Source organism: Nicotiana sylvestris, chromosome 2 (assembly GCF_000393655.2).
Source record: "Nicotiana sylvestris chromosome 2, ASM39365v2, whole genome shotgun sequence".
In the NCBI taxonomy this organism is placed as follows: Eukaryota; Viridiplantae; Streptophyta; class Magnoliopsida; order Solanales; family Solanaceae; genus Nicotiana; species Nicotiana sylvestris.
In genome coordinates, this window is record NC_091058.1 from 48,745,606 (window position 1) to 48,761,231 (window position 15,626).

Below are 15,626 nucleotides of genomic sequence, written 5' to 3' on the forward strand. Positions count from 1 at the left end.
CAATTGCCCTCAATTCAAATGAATCATTAACAACATTCACTCTTTTAGACACCTTGGATTCAGTGCGACACAAGAGCATCAAGAGTTGAATCAACACATCAATGAAACTCTTTCTATTACTTTGGTCATTGGGGAACCCAAACTCACATATCCTCAACTCTCCCTAAGCAAACCTCACCTTTAGGATAGTGGCACTCAGAATGAGGTTAATGGAACTACACTCATCTCTCTCAAGGAATAGTCGCAAGTCCGGCTCTAAGTACCATATGCTTGCCCTTTATGTAAGTCACCACTAATGAAAGTTTCATTCAACTCAAGATCATATAGGGCTTTTGTGGATACATAGTGAAGGCTTTTGGTTCAGGGTAGGAAATGTTTGGTCTAAGTAGGTTCCATCTTCCCTTTAGCACTTCCTTTGCTTCATTTTGGCACGCATTCACTTGACTTTTTGAGTCATTTCACTTCTTTCTAAGAGTCTAGAGAGGCACATTGTCACTCTTTCTTGTTCATTTCAAATCTTTTCTCCTTTTTCAACTTTCCACACCTTTCATTCTTTGCTTTTGTTGAATCCCTTTATTCATTTCTGCATTGAACATTCTTTTTCTCTTTTTGATTTTATTTCTTTTTCATTGCCTTTCATTTTCTTCATTTTGTACCTTTTTGCCACTTTATTGCAATCCTCGTCTCTCCCCCCAAACTTATACTTTTGCCATGTGCTAAGGAAAGATCGGGTGCCAAGAGAGGGTATCTTAAGAACGGGTAAATGCTTGTATCGTGGTTCTTAAAAGAAAAAGGTCTAAGGCTCAAAAGGGTTGACTAGGGATTTTATCATTGGTAGGCTATAGAAGTGTTCAAGATGTCATTTTAATCAAGGAGAGCCTATAATCATGTCTCAAGTCAAATTTACACTTAGGATTTCGCCTCGACAAACATTCAGGGCAAGTTCTAGACCAATGGCTCGGGACTTGGACTTGCATCTCACCACACAAGCTATGGGATTGCTTAAAGACATAGAGTCAGGGGCCCACAATAACCTTAGATAAGATTTGAGCATATAATGGTCCTGAAAGACCACTTGATAATTATCGTCCAACACAAGAGTCTCAAGGTCACAACTTTCAGCATCCTATACATAATGATTTGTTTTTGACCATAAGATCAAAGGAAAATGTGTTAGGCCCAAGTGAAACTTTTCTTGAGGCACCCTTACCAACTAACTATTATGAAGAAAAAAGAAAAACAGATTCAAACCCTTAAAAAGGTTGTCATGTCATCCATCATCGGGAAGAGCCACCCAGTTCACACAAATTCCACCTTTGAAAAAGAACCGTGGCATTAAGAAAACCAAAAGCTTATTGCAAAAACTCAAAACAAGAAGCTACAAATATAAAATAAGAAGCTAAGAAAAGAAAAAAAATGCGGAAAGTAGAATGAATATGTACAAGAGGGGATTTAATCGAATATACAATAGGAGAGATGAATATATACAATGAAACGTAACTTTTATATACAGACCCAAGGTAAAAAGTACGAAAAATGTAATGAAATGCTGAAATTATATACATACCAAAGATAAAAAGGCAAGAAAGAAATCATAAAATTTGTCATATATATACAATCATCCAAATCCAAATAGGGCCTACCCCTTCAAATGAAAGTTGGCATTGTCCTTAATGCCAACTAACCAAAATAAGCACAAAAGTAGAGGAAAAAGAAACTCCCTATGGGTCGTCCGTCTGCATGGGATCCTTTGTGGTCCTTGGGTCCCCTGTATGCTCGGGAACCTGAGACTGGCTCCCTGTAATCTGTGGCTCTACTGTTGGGACCTAGGCCTGGACTGGCTCCTGTCTTGCATCCTGAGGCTGACTGGAGAAAGTCTCCGGTGGGTCCGCCAACTGGATAACTGCATCATCAGACTGGGGGATCACCCTCTTCCTCTTGGGAGGCCTCTGGGACTCCTGCTCTAGCTGGGGCTGGGCTGCTAGTGTTGGGTCATGTAATAGCAAATCTAAAGGTAGGTGATCCACTTTCAATCTCTCAACCTCGACTCGCAACTCCTTCACCGACTCTTTGGAAGCCCTAGTTTTCCTCATCTTCTTGGCCTCCCTAGCAATATCCTTGAGAGCCTTTCCATGAGAATCGACAACGTCCGTAAGCAATTTCTGAGTCTCTAAGATCTTCTTCTAGTTGTCCAAAAGAGCCTTGAGAGTGTCCTCAATGGAATGTGGGACCTGTGGAGGAGGAGGTGTTGACTGAGCTGCCATAGTAGTAGATAGTACAAACAGCTTAGAAGTATCTGTCTGCATCTAGTTGTTGATGCTGGTGAGGGCCTGGCTCAAACTAGGGGTGTACATAGGTCGGGGTGGTTCTGATTTTACAATTACCAAATCAAACCAATTGTGTCGGGTTATTAAATCTAAAGACCAAATCAAACCAATAAAACTCGGGTTTTTCAATCTCGATTTTTCTCGGGTTTTCGGGTTATTCGAGTTTTTTTCGGAGTAAAATCTTCGTAGAAAAATAAAATAACTTGTGCTCAAAATATTTCTTTAATCCTAATAAGAAACAACTATATAAAGTATTTTTCAAGAAAATAATACAAAATATGATACGTGTCATGGCATTATCCTAAAATATTCAACAACAAAGACAATAAAATTATATAATATAAATATTGCTAATTAAAAAACCATATAAAAATAAACATGATCTAAAAGTACTAAGTCATGCTAAAATAAGTAGACTAATAAAAGAGTATTAATTACATGACTAAACGCTAAAGAAAAAATAAAAATAAGTTATGCGTTTTTATCTAAATTATTGTACAACAAATAATAGATATTCAATACATTCCCGTTCGTAGTATTGAATTGAATATATTTTGTTAGCATTAATATTGATTTGATTTGGTTTGGGCTTTTGTTAGTATTATTTAATTTACTAATATTAATGGCTATAAAACTTATTGGAACATTCAAAAGTTCTAAAGTCCAACTTTGAAATAATACCTTAAAAGATAAAATTATGAAAAAATTTAAGATATATTTATAAATTAAATCACAATAAATGTACTCTATATAATTCTCTGATTACTTAAATTTATATATATATATATATATATATATATATATATATATAATATGTCGGGTTGATTTGGTTTCGGTTTGACTTTCTTTAGTTAAAACAAAACCAAACCAATTATGGTCGGATTTTTTTTCCAACACCAAACCAAATCAAACCAAACCATAGTCGGATTTGTTTTCTCAGTTTGACTCGGATTATCGGGTTGGTGCGGTTTGTTAATTTCCTTTGTACACCCCTAGCTCAGATGGTGGGCAGTCAATGGATAGGCAGTGGTGGAGGGTATCTCTGGATCTGCTAAAGTGGATGGGCCTGGGGCCATGTCTGTTGAAGTGGAGGGAGGCTACGGAGTAGTCACTACCACTAATGGCTTTTCAGACTGGCCAGTTGAAGTAGTGAATTTTTCCTTGAAGTGCTTCCCCTTAGGGTTGTCATCACCCTGTAGGCTATACCACGAGAAAGGTTCCTCAGCCTTCACTTTCACGTCAAATCTGCGTTTCTCCACATTTTGGTCCTTCAGGTACATGGCCAGGAAGTTGGAGAATGGGTAAGACCTGTCACCCTCATTCACTACCTGTGTAATGATCCGGGACATCACATTCCCGATATTGATTGGGTACCCCGCCATGATGGATTCTACTAAGATCGCCCGATGAATTGGGTGTGAGTTGTAATGGGTGGTAGGATCTAGCCTGCTGCACATAAATGTCTCCCATCCCTTCGCCTCGAAGTTTAATGTCCTCCTCAATATCTTCACCCCAGCAGTCAACCACTCGGGGTGGTACCTGGTATTGCCAAGTACTCCTCCAACCACGGATGAGCTTCTTCACCCAACTTCATTTTGTCCAAGTATAGGGACCCATCCTCCTCCGTGAAGCCCAAATAGTCATTGATGGTCTTGCCATCAAACTTCACTTTCAAATTCTGCACTTTGGTGACCGTGGTACCCTTTTTGATGTGGGCCACATTGGTGTAGAATTCTTTCACCAAGTGCTCATTGGCGTCATCCATCTGCCCTATGAAGTAGTCCCATCCAGCTCTTTCTCTGAATTGCCTCAGCACATTGGGATTGTGAGGCAAAAGATCCCGGGTGATAATTTTTCTCTCAGGTATCAACCTCTTTTCTGGCCATCACTCTCTGAATTTGTGGTAGACAATCTCACTGACGAACCGGTCCTCCCATGCCTCCGGGTTCCTAGTCCGCTCTACCCCACCAACTTATGGATCACCCCCTTCTCCTTCTTCCCCTTCTTCTACTACTGCACCCTTTCCGGATAATGAAGCTGCAGGAGAGGTGGAGTACTCATCCCCACTGCCTTCAGCTGAGCCTTTAGATGACTCAAAAGATATATGAAATGAAGCTTGGGCATTGGGGGATTCTGGAGGTGTATCTCTCAATCGGTTCCTCTCCGGCCAGTCAGGAATAAACTCTGGTACGGAATCTGAAGATGCCTCCCGGGAGGGCTCATACTCACTCTCTGACTGGTCAATAGCCATGTCTGTAGCTTTTATGATCTTCCTTGTGTTCTTTATGTTTTGTCGGGCTTGTGGAATTAATTGTTTCATTGCTTGCTTCCCACCCCAGGAGGACTCTCCTCTTCCTGTTTGTTTACAACCTTTTCATCTTGATCCCACCATTGTCTGCAAACAACATTCATTCATGCTTTGTTAGTATCAATAGGAACACTGAATTTCAAAGTTCCAGAAAAATAAAGTTGCAGACAGTTTTATTGCAGAGTGCGGATCACACAAAATGCAGTGCGGCCGCAAAGAGGCCATTACAGACCGCACAAAATCCATTACGGTCCATACAAAGGTGGGATTTAGACTATCCACTCTCTGAATCTATGCACCGCGGACCGTACAAAATGACAATACGGTCCGCATTGAGGCACCGCAGATCGCAAAAATCCAATGCGGTCGCGGTCCTCAAATGATCAGCTTTCAGGACTTTGTCATTGCGGTCCGCATAAAATACCATTGCGGACCGCACAGGGGCACCGCGGACCGCACAAAATCCACCGCGGTCCGCACTGAATGTCTAACAGCAATACCAACCTAGGGTTCATGTTTTGATCAATTTTTGTCTAATTTTTACACCTATTGATGAGTCCCTAAGTGTTGGTTCATTGTATTAACTACCTAGTCCTACATTAAACAAAAATTGACTAGCCTAAGCTACAAAATTAAAAGAAATACAGACAGGGAAAGAAGAATATCTAAGGAAAATAAAAATTCAAAGAAAGTAAATAACTTAAACAACTAAGAAGAAGTTAATGTTACCAGAGATGAGATGAAATACTGAGTAATGAACTTGAGCAGTTAATTTCGTGCTGATTAAAGAGAGGAACAATAACTTTTATGTTCTAAGAGTAAAAGGGTCGAAAAGTTCGAATGTAGGGCCTCAGGTCCTATTTATAGAAAAAGGTTCTGGGGCCTAGTGTCACGACCCAAAATCCCACCCCGGTCGTGATGGCGCCTCTCGTGAGGACAAGGCCAGCCAATCAACAGAACAATACAACTCTTTATAATTACTTAGCAGGAATAAGTCTAAATCACGGGCAATATAATCTTAAATGCGAAATAAACATGATAAAACAAGGAAAACCCTCCCAACTCAACCCGAAATCGAGGTGTCACAAGTCATGAGCTACTACAGAGTTTACTAATATTTTACAAAGTCTGGAATTATCATAAATAACAAAGATAAGGGAGAAAACGGGGCTGCGGACGTCAACAACTACCTCGTTACTCCTAGTCACCGCCTGGTCTGGAAAGAATCAGCGCTCAGGAGCGAACTCAACTCTGCCTGTATCTGCACACATGGTGCAGGGTGTAATGTGAATACTCCGACCCAGTGAGTAATAAAAATAAATAACGATTGAAAACATGAAATCTCATAACGGCACAATATAGCGCTACCCAAGCAGTAAAATCAGTTATACAGTAAAATAGTGAGTATCCGATAATTCTTCTTTTAAAACAGTAAAGACAAATAATTTCCACAGTAGGGATAAATCAAAAACTTGCCCCTCGGGCTCACTCCCAACTCACCAGCACACAACATCAGCCCCTCGGGCTCACTCCCAACTCACCACACACAAACAACGGCCTCTCAGGCCCACTCCCAACTCACCTGGGTACCCTGCGCTCACTAGGGGTGTGTACAGACTCCGGAGGGGCTCCTACAGCCCAAGGGCAATATCAATAGGCCTGAAAGCCTTCACACATCACACACGAGGCCTGAAAGCCTCCTCATATAACAATCGAGGCCTGAAAGCCTCCTCACATCACTCAACATATCCTCACGTATGGCCCTCGGCCTCAATCAGTCCAGAAAATAATCATAACTCTCTTGGGCATCAGTAAAACAATAGTGCTCAGCTCAACAGCATTATAAATATCATTAAATCTCGAATTGAGTATAAATGTAGCTGAGTTCACAAAATAATATAATTCAATTGGACTGAGTTCAAATAATTTTTTAATTCATGAGGAAAATAGTGATGTAAATTCACAAAAGATTTTAGATAATTGGCACGAAGCCCAAATATGGCAATAAGCCCCAATCATAGTGAAAAACAATAAATCTTTATCAATTACGCGGTAAAAATATCAACTAGGATGGACCAAGTCACAATCCCCAATAGTAAATGACCCCGCGCTCTCATACAATGTGTGTCTCATCTCAACATAGCAGTATGTTGTGCAATCTGGGGTTTCAAACCCTCAGTGCATCATTTAAAATCATTACTCACCTCAAGACGGTCCAACGTCTACTCCGCTATGCCCTTACCTCTCGAATTTACCTCTTCGCCCGTCGAATCTGGTCAAAACCACAAAGAATACATTACAATAGGCTAAGAGAATATAACCCAATCGAAAAGACTCGAAAAATATCGAAAATCACGAAATTTGCAAAACCCGAGCCCCGGGCCCACTTCTCGAAAAATTACGAAATTCACATTACGACCCTTATCTCGCCACGAGTCTATACATACCAAATTCACAAAAATCGGAGTTCATTTGACCCCTCAAATCACCATTTAATTCTCTTAAGTTTCAAGCCCTAAACCACCATTTTTGTCCATAAATTACTTGAGTTTTCAGCTCTAATCCATGTATTTAACTTGGAAATAAGTAGAAACAACTCACCTTTGATGCTTGATGAAATACCCCTTGAAATCCTCTGTAAAATAATCCAAGCCAAATGAAAGAAATAAGCCAAATCTGTGTTTAAAGAATCTGTCTGCGCTTCGTCGAGTTGTACCTTGCACTTGTGCTATACAAGTTGTACATCCTATTAAAATTTTCCCTTGTCGGACACCTTCTGCTTAAACACCCATAACGTCTTGTATAAATATCCAAATGACAAATGGTTTGAATATTTAGAAACTAAACTCGAAGATCTTTAATTTGATAGGTTGTACACCATATAACTCCTTATATATCCTGAGATATGAGCTTCTAAAACGCATCCGTAAATTCTGTCGAAATCGCTTTACCAGCCATTTTCGATCCATCATAACTTTCTGAGATATTATCCAAGTCATGAATGGTTTAACTTTCTGAAAACTAGAATGTAAGGGCTACAACTTTCATGTTTTGCAATTTTTCTGATTTCTTATAGATTACAAGATATGAGCTTCCAAACTGGACACCTCGCGCCTGAAATTTTCTGGGCACAGCAGAAGCCTAAAAATTTCTGCAATTTTTTTCAAAGATGAAATAGTCCGTTTAACCACCCAAAACTCACCCGAGGCCAGTGGGACCTCAACCAATCATGCCAACATATCCCCTAACATCGTTCAAACTTGTTCCAACCTTCGTAACGCGCAAAACAATATCACAACACCAAATTCACATCGGATTCAAACCTATGAACTTTGAAACTTCTAACTTCCACATCCGATGCCGAAACACGTCAAAACTAGTCCGAATGACCTCAAATTTTGCAGACAAGTCCAAAATGACATAACGAAGCTACATAAACTCTCGGAATTCCATTCCGACCCTCGAATCAAAATCTCACCTATCAACCGGAATTCGCCAAAATACTAACTTTGCCAATTCAAGCTTAATTCTATACCGGTCATCACAAAAATATTCCGGACACACTCCTGAGTCCCAAATCACCTAACGACACTATCTGAACCATAAAATTTGCATTTCGAGCTCTCTAACACATAAGTCAATATCCAGTTGACTTTTCCAACTTAAGCTTCCTTAAAAGAGACTAAGTGTCTCAAACCTTACCAAAATCATTCCGGAATGACTTCAAATTTTGTACACAAGTCACATTCGACATTACAGACTTGCCCCAACTTTCGGAATCGCATTCCGACTCCGATATCAAAATTTTCACTTCCGGTCGAATTTTCTCAAAAACCTTCAAATTTCTATATTTAGCCAAATGACTTCAAAATGACCTCCGGACATCCAAATTCACTTCCGATCGCGCTCCCAACTTTAGAATCACCATACGGAGCTATTCCTAGACTCGGAATCCCAAACGGACATTTATAACTCTGAAATGCCTTCCAACCCAAATTTATGAAATTCTTCTAAAATATTAAATTCCACAATATATGCCGAAATGCTCTCGGGTTATCCAAAACCAAATCCGGACATACGCCCAAGTCCGAAATCATCATATGAACATGCTGGAACTTTCAGATCCCAATTTCGAGGTCGTTTACTCAAAATTCCAATCTTAGCCATTTTCTTCAACTTAAGGTTGCCGCAATGAAAAATTTCTTTCCAATTTGACTCCGAATTTCCCGAAATTCAACTCTGACCATACGTACAAGTCAATACACCTGAAATGAAGCTGTTCATGACTTCCAACTGCTGAACGACGCACTAGAGCTCAAAATGACCGGTCGGGTCGTTACATTCTCCCCCACTTAAATAGACGTTCGTCCTCGAACGTTCCAAGAACTGCTCTTAAGTTATCTGAAATCACTGTTTAAGACCTCGTGCACCTGCCCATGCTACCACAACTCATATGGATGCATTAGTTTGATCAAATCTGCAGATATCCTCTTTTATCCATACAATAAGCTTAGAACCCAATTCCAACACCTGAAATTCTCTGTCAGACTTGTTCCCTGTATATAAACAATGTATCAACTACCACACGAGGTACCAGAACACGACTGCGTACCTTTGTTGAATTAGCACCATACATCACATAATTCACCATCTAACCACAATGACACTCCATAAACCTTAATAGCCAAAATTCTACGACTCTGATGCTCCCAATGCGTATGATGATATACCTATACATTCTGTTATAATGCTGACGATACAACCACAACGGAGGAGATGTGCAGAAATTTCTAACCAATTGCAGAGTTAACCAAACATTAATTCTCTCCTTTTTGACTAAAATCATCACCTTATTACTACCCAAATACTGGTAACTGCCCTGTAATATACCTCACATAATCCCACTGCAATGGTCCCCGATACCAATAGTCTCGCCTCACCTAGTACGAGCTGCTCAGACAACCAATCACCACAGACAATGACCAACAGTCTCACATGATGCAAAAATACGCCAATAAGCCATAATGCGAACAAGATACATAAGGAAATGATTCAGGAATGGACTGCTCAACTCACACAACAAATATGGACTTTTCCCCAGAGAATAGGAATTTATCAAGCCGTTTCACAGCACACATGGCACAATCAAAATATTACATGAGTTGACGAACACGGAACAACATATGATATTCCAACACCCTTCCTTGAGGATCGCTATACTAAAATGAACACATCTGACTCACATGAAGCCCATAATCCTATTTAAATCCATTCACCCACTTCAGGTCGATTCTGCTCGCATTGAACTAGGCTGATAGCCTTTCCTGGACCCGTAATAAGTCATTTCTTCTCATAACATGAAAGAACTACCACCATAGCCGGGACAACACCCCACAATCCACAACCAAATGAACCGAACGACTTCATATAGATCTTAGATATTCTTCCAACATTTCAACTTTCTTAAGTCCCCAAAATTTGACTAACTCCCAGATTTTTCAAATATTTCGGCAGAGTCTCCCTTGTAATTGGGCCTATCCACTTGTCAGAGTAACACCAAAACAACTCCTAACAGCATGTCCACAACCCAACAAGTACCACAAGTATATCAATAACACTAATCACCGCATTACAAGCCCGACATTATCACAATGATATCTTGACATGAAACGCATCATTTGTATGATCATAACCACATTTCTGGTCTTAATAGTTGTTCATAAATAATTCCATCATTATCAATAAATCTCATATTAACCACCACCTCATTTTAAATTTTCACAATAATGACAACAGAATATGAGGCATGAAGACCTCATTATTACTTACTCGGATTAATAAGTAACATTTAACGCCACCTGGGAACTCATCTCATAAGCTAAAACTCAATGTTTATAGTACGAAAATGGCTGAATATGAACATAAAATATACAAGAATTATCAAATCAACCTAACTGGCATGACTCCCTTTAATATTATCGTACGAATTAAACTTTACAAAGGAAAACTTTAAACTCATAATTATTTACCACAAGGACCTTGTCCTTACATAACCTCCACCGTGGCTTGCAGCCCGGTTTAAATATTTCATATTGTGCCAACTGCAATTTTCAATTTCCTTTCTGTCTTCTTCTCAATAAATTTCGTAAATATTTTTTTTTCATAGCACATAACGAACCCTCATACCGGTAGGGCATTTAATTCATAAAAAAAAAGTTGGAACCAATTATTCCGAAACACATTAAACCCATTTTAGTGAATAATAAACATTACTTTAACCTTACCCCAAATCCTTGGAGCCTAATTTTTAACATCCAGAATTCTTTTCAAGACCCGAATCTTACATACACACACTGTATAAGTCCGAACAAACTGTGTCAAGCCATAACAATACCCTAGATATAATCGCATAACATACTACACAACTCGTATACTCGCAAAACCATTCTCGATCACCATAACCACTCAAACCAACCAAGTACTAGTAAGAAATCCCACATTAAACAGAACCTCGCTCCAAAACCTTCGTACCCCATCAATAATGAAGAAATATACAGGAACTCACAATACACAACACGTTCCCCATACCTGTAGAAAGTATCTATTTTAAACCATGGTAGAAACCATCAAGAACACTTGAAAATCCAAATTCTCCTAATCAAGCTATCATAACTAAATTCCTCTAATTCAACCAGACCACGCAGGTCATCAAACTCAGAAATATTGTCATATTACTACAACTAGTTCAACAAAAATTCTTCACAAGCTTAGGTAACACAGATCGTAAAATACCTCAATTCCACTACGAAGATCACCTTCATTCTCGTGACAATCAACTCAAATTTCTCAATTAGAGTCAAATTCAAATCTCAACACATACACCCTGTTAGTAGAAAAGAAACTATCTACTCAACATTATAAGGAACACACCTACGTAGATTATTCCGCATGAGATAACCCACCTACCTTGCCTCCAATTAACATTTTTGTATACCTTCCACCGTCATACACATTACACAATCACTTAGTCTTCTTGGGTCTAAAATCATACTGTAACATGAAATTTACTTCACTCCAAACAGGAGACTTGAAAAGATTCTTCACGCCCATAACTCGGAGCTACACCTCTAATCACAATGGAAATCATACACTTAATAGTTTGCCTATCATCCAGCAGATCTTCCGCGACACTTCCAAGTCATATAGAAACATCTCGCAGTACTAACATACCCCTCACACTGCTAATCAACCGTCATTCCCACTAATAGGGGCAATACCGGACATATAAGTTCAAAACACTTGATCACACAATCAGCACCTTGGTGCTTAAGCCGTAGGAAAAGATCCGGCCTCAAGTCCTTCAGACTGGCCCAACATCAACTCATAGAGATCACGTCTCGCCCCTCAATCAAGGAATCACAAGCCATCAAGGCACATCTGATACTGAGCGCTCATGCGCGTATGCGAACGCGTGGAAGGAATTTCAAGAGTTACTTTTCAAGCTAAATCAAGAACGCACGATAAGAATTCAAGAATGTGAAGTTTTCCTAAAGGTTCTGCAGCCTCTCGAGGATAGATACAGACGTCTCCGTACCGATCCGCGAGACTCTACTAAACCTGCTCATGACTCGTGAAACCTATGTAACCTAGGCTCTAATACCAACTTGTCACGACCCAAAATCCCAACCCGGTCGTGATGGCGCCTCTCGTAAGGACAAGGCCAGCCAATCAACAAAACAGTACATATCTTTATAATTACTTAGCAGGAATAAGTCTAAATCATGGGCAATATAATCTTAAATGCGAAATAAACATGATAGAATAAGGAAAACCCTCCCAACTCAGCCCGAAATCGGGGTGTCACAAGTCATGAACTACTATAGAGTTTACTAATATTTTACAAAGTCTGGAATTATCATAAATAACAAAGATATGGGAGAAAATGGGGTTGCGGACGTCAACAACTACCTAGTTACTCCTAGTCACCGCCTGGTCTGGAAAGAATCAGCGCTCAAGAGCGAACTCAGCTCTGCCTGTATCTGCACACATGGTGCAGGGAGTAATGTGAGTACTCCAACCTAGTGAGTAATAAAAACAAATAACGACTGAAAACATGAAATCTCATAACGGCACAATATAGCGCTATCCCAAGCAGTAAAATCAGTTATACAGTAAAATAATGAGTATCAGATAATTCTTCTTTTAAAATAGTAAAGACAAATAATTTCCACAGTAGGGATAAATCAAAAGCTTGCCCCTCGGGCTCAATATGTAAATCTCAATATAGTATCAGCCCCTCGGGCTCACTCCAACTCACCAGCACACAACATCAGCCCCTCGGGCTCACTCCCAAGTCACCACACACAAGAAACGGCCTCTCGGGCCCATTCCTAACTCACCTGGGTACCCTGCTCTCACTGGGGGTATGTACAGACTCCAGAGGGACTCCTACAACCCAAGCGCAATATCAATAGGCCTGAAAGCCTTCACACATCACACACGAGGCCTGAAAGCCTCCTTATATAACACTCGAGGCCTGAAAGCCTCCTCACATCACTTAACATATCCTCACGTATGGCCCTCGGCCTCAATCAGTCCAGAAAATAATCATAAGCCTCTTGGGCATCAGTAAAACAATAGTGCTCAGCTCAACAGCATTATAAATATCATTAAATCTCGAGTTGAGTATAAATGTAGCTGAGTTCACAAAATAATATAATTCAATTGGACTGAGTTCAAATAATATTTCAATTCGTGAGGAAAATAGTGATGTAAATTCACAAAAGATTTCAGATAATTGGCACGAAGCCCAAATATGGCAATAAGCCCCAATCATAGTGAAAAACAATAAATCTTTATCAATTACACGGTAAAAATATCAACTGGGATGGACCAAGTCACAATCCCCAATAGTAAATGACCCCGCGCTCGTCATATAATGCGTGTCTCATCTCAACATAGCTGTATGTTGTGCAATCCGGGGTCTCAAACCCTCAGTGCATCATTTAAATCATTACTCACCTCAAGACGGTCCAACGTCTACTCCGCTATGCCCTTGCCTCTCGAATTTACCTCTTCGCTCGTCGAATCTGGTTAATACCACAACGAATACACTACAATAGGCTAAGGGAATATAACCCAATCGAAAAGACTCGAAAAATATCGAAAATCACGAAATTTGCAAAACCCGAGCCCCGGGCCCACTTCTCGAAAAATTACGAAATTCACATCACCGGATTTCTCGAGTCCGTACATATTAAATTTACAAAAATCTGAGTTCAAATGACCCCTCAAATCTCTATTTAATTCTCTTAAGTTTCAAGCCCTAAACCACCATTTTTGTCCATAAATTACTTGAGTTTTCAGCTCTAATCCATGTATTTAACTTGGAAATAAGTAGAAACAACTCACCTTTGATGCTTGATTAAATCCCCCTTAAAATCCTCTACAAATTAATCCAAGCCAAATGAAAGAAATGAAAGAAATAAGCCAAATCCGTGTTTAAAGAATCTGTCCGTGCTTCGTCGAGTTGTACCTTGCACTTGTGCTATACAAGTTGTACATCCTATTAAAATTTTCTCTTGTCGGACACCTTCTGCTTAAACACCCATAACGTCTTGTATAAATATCCAAATGACAAATGGTTTGACGATTTAGAAACTAGACTCGAAGATCTTTAATTTGATAGGTTGTACACCATATAACTCTTTATATATCCCGAGATATGAGCTTCTAAAGCGCATCCATAAATTCTGTCAAAATCGCTCTACCAGCCATTTTCGATCCATCATAACTTTCTTAGATAATATCCAAATCACGAATGGTTTAACTTTCTGAAAACTAGAATGTAAGGGCTACAACTTTCGTGTTTTGTAAGTTTTCTGATTTCTTATAGATTACAAGATATGAGCTTCCAAACTGGACACCTCGCGCCCGAAATTTTCTGGGCACAGCAGAAGCCTAAAAATTTCTGCAATTTTTTTCAAAGATGAAATAGTTCATTTAACCACCCAAAACTCACCCGAGGCCAGTGGGACCTCAACCAATCATGCCAACATATCCCATAACATCGTTCGAACTTGTTCCAACCTTCGTAACGCTCAAAACAATATCACAACACCAAATTCGCATCGGATTCAAACCTATGAAGTTTGAAACTTCTAACTTCCACATCTGATGCCTGTCACACCTCCTTTTTGTGTGCCCGCCCCGAAGGGTAAAATGCGCGAGGGGAGTTTTTCCAATTTAAGTGACAATATTCGAAATGAGATTATTTATTTAATTCAGAGTCGCCACTTGGGAAAGGTTTGGCTTTTGGTGTCCCAAGTCACCGGTTTATCTTGAATCCCAAATCGAGGAAAATATTCGACTTTCCAAATGAAGTCTGTGAACCAGAAATTCTAAGTAAGGAATTCTGTTGACCCGAGGGAAGGTGTTAGGCACCCTCGAATCCCGTGGTTCTAGCACGGTCGCTTAAATTGTTATAATGGCTAAATATCCGATTTAAATACATGTTGTGACTTATGTGCTTTTATTAAGTTTAAACCGCTTTTATTATTATCATTTATTTTTTATAGAATTGCAACGTCGTGAAAATGCATCTCGAACTACGTCACAATCAATGCACCCATAGTTGTTAACACATTTCGATTCCGTTGAGATTTGAATTTGGGTCACATAAATGCGCACTCGAATTTAAGAATATAATTTAATTAAATCGTGCCTAAAGAGTCTAACGCGTTATTATTTTGGGGACGACAGTGAAATTCACTAAACGGCTCATCCCAGGAAATCTAAATATTTATTACAACCAATTTGTTGAGGGCCCCGCAATTTGCATTTATACTTGGCGAGGCTCGTCTCATTTTTGAAAGGATAAACCTACAGCGACTACATTTTTTCTATTTATGTTTGTCTCTAAAGATAGAAGGAAGAAAATATATGCTAATTAAATCACATGCTTGGCCAACTCCGGGTTCTTATTAATTATC

At 39.5% G+C, this 15,626-nt stretch overlaps 1 protein-coding gene across 1 annotated transcript in view; it reads right to left on the bottom strand.

Annotated features, from left to right (window-relative positions):
• Nucleotides 1–4,643: 4,643 nt before the first annotated feature.
• The window catches only part of LOC138884893 (uncharacterized), a 31,665-nt gene continuing 20,682 nt past the window's right edge, over nt 4,644–15,626 (bottom strand). Inside the window, exon 2 of the mRNA XM_070165757.1 lies at nt 4,644–4,722. Coding sequence (XP_070021858.1) covers nt 4,644–4,722 — 79 coding nt within the window. The remainder of the gene's footprint in view (nt 4,723–15,626) is intronic.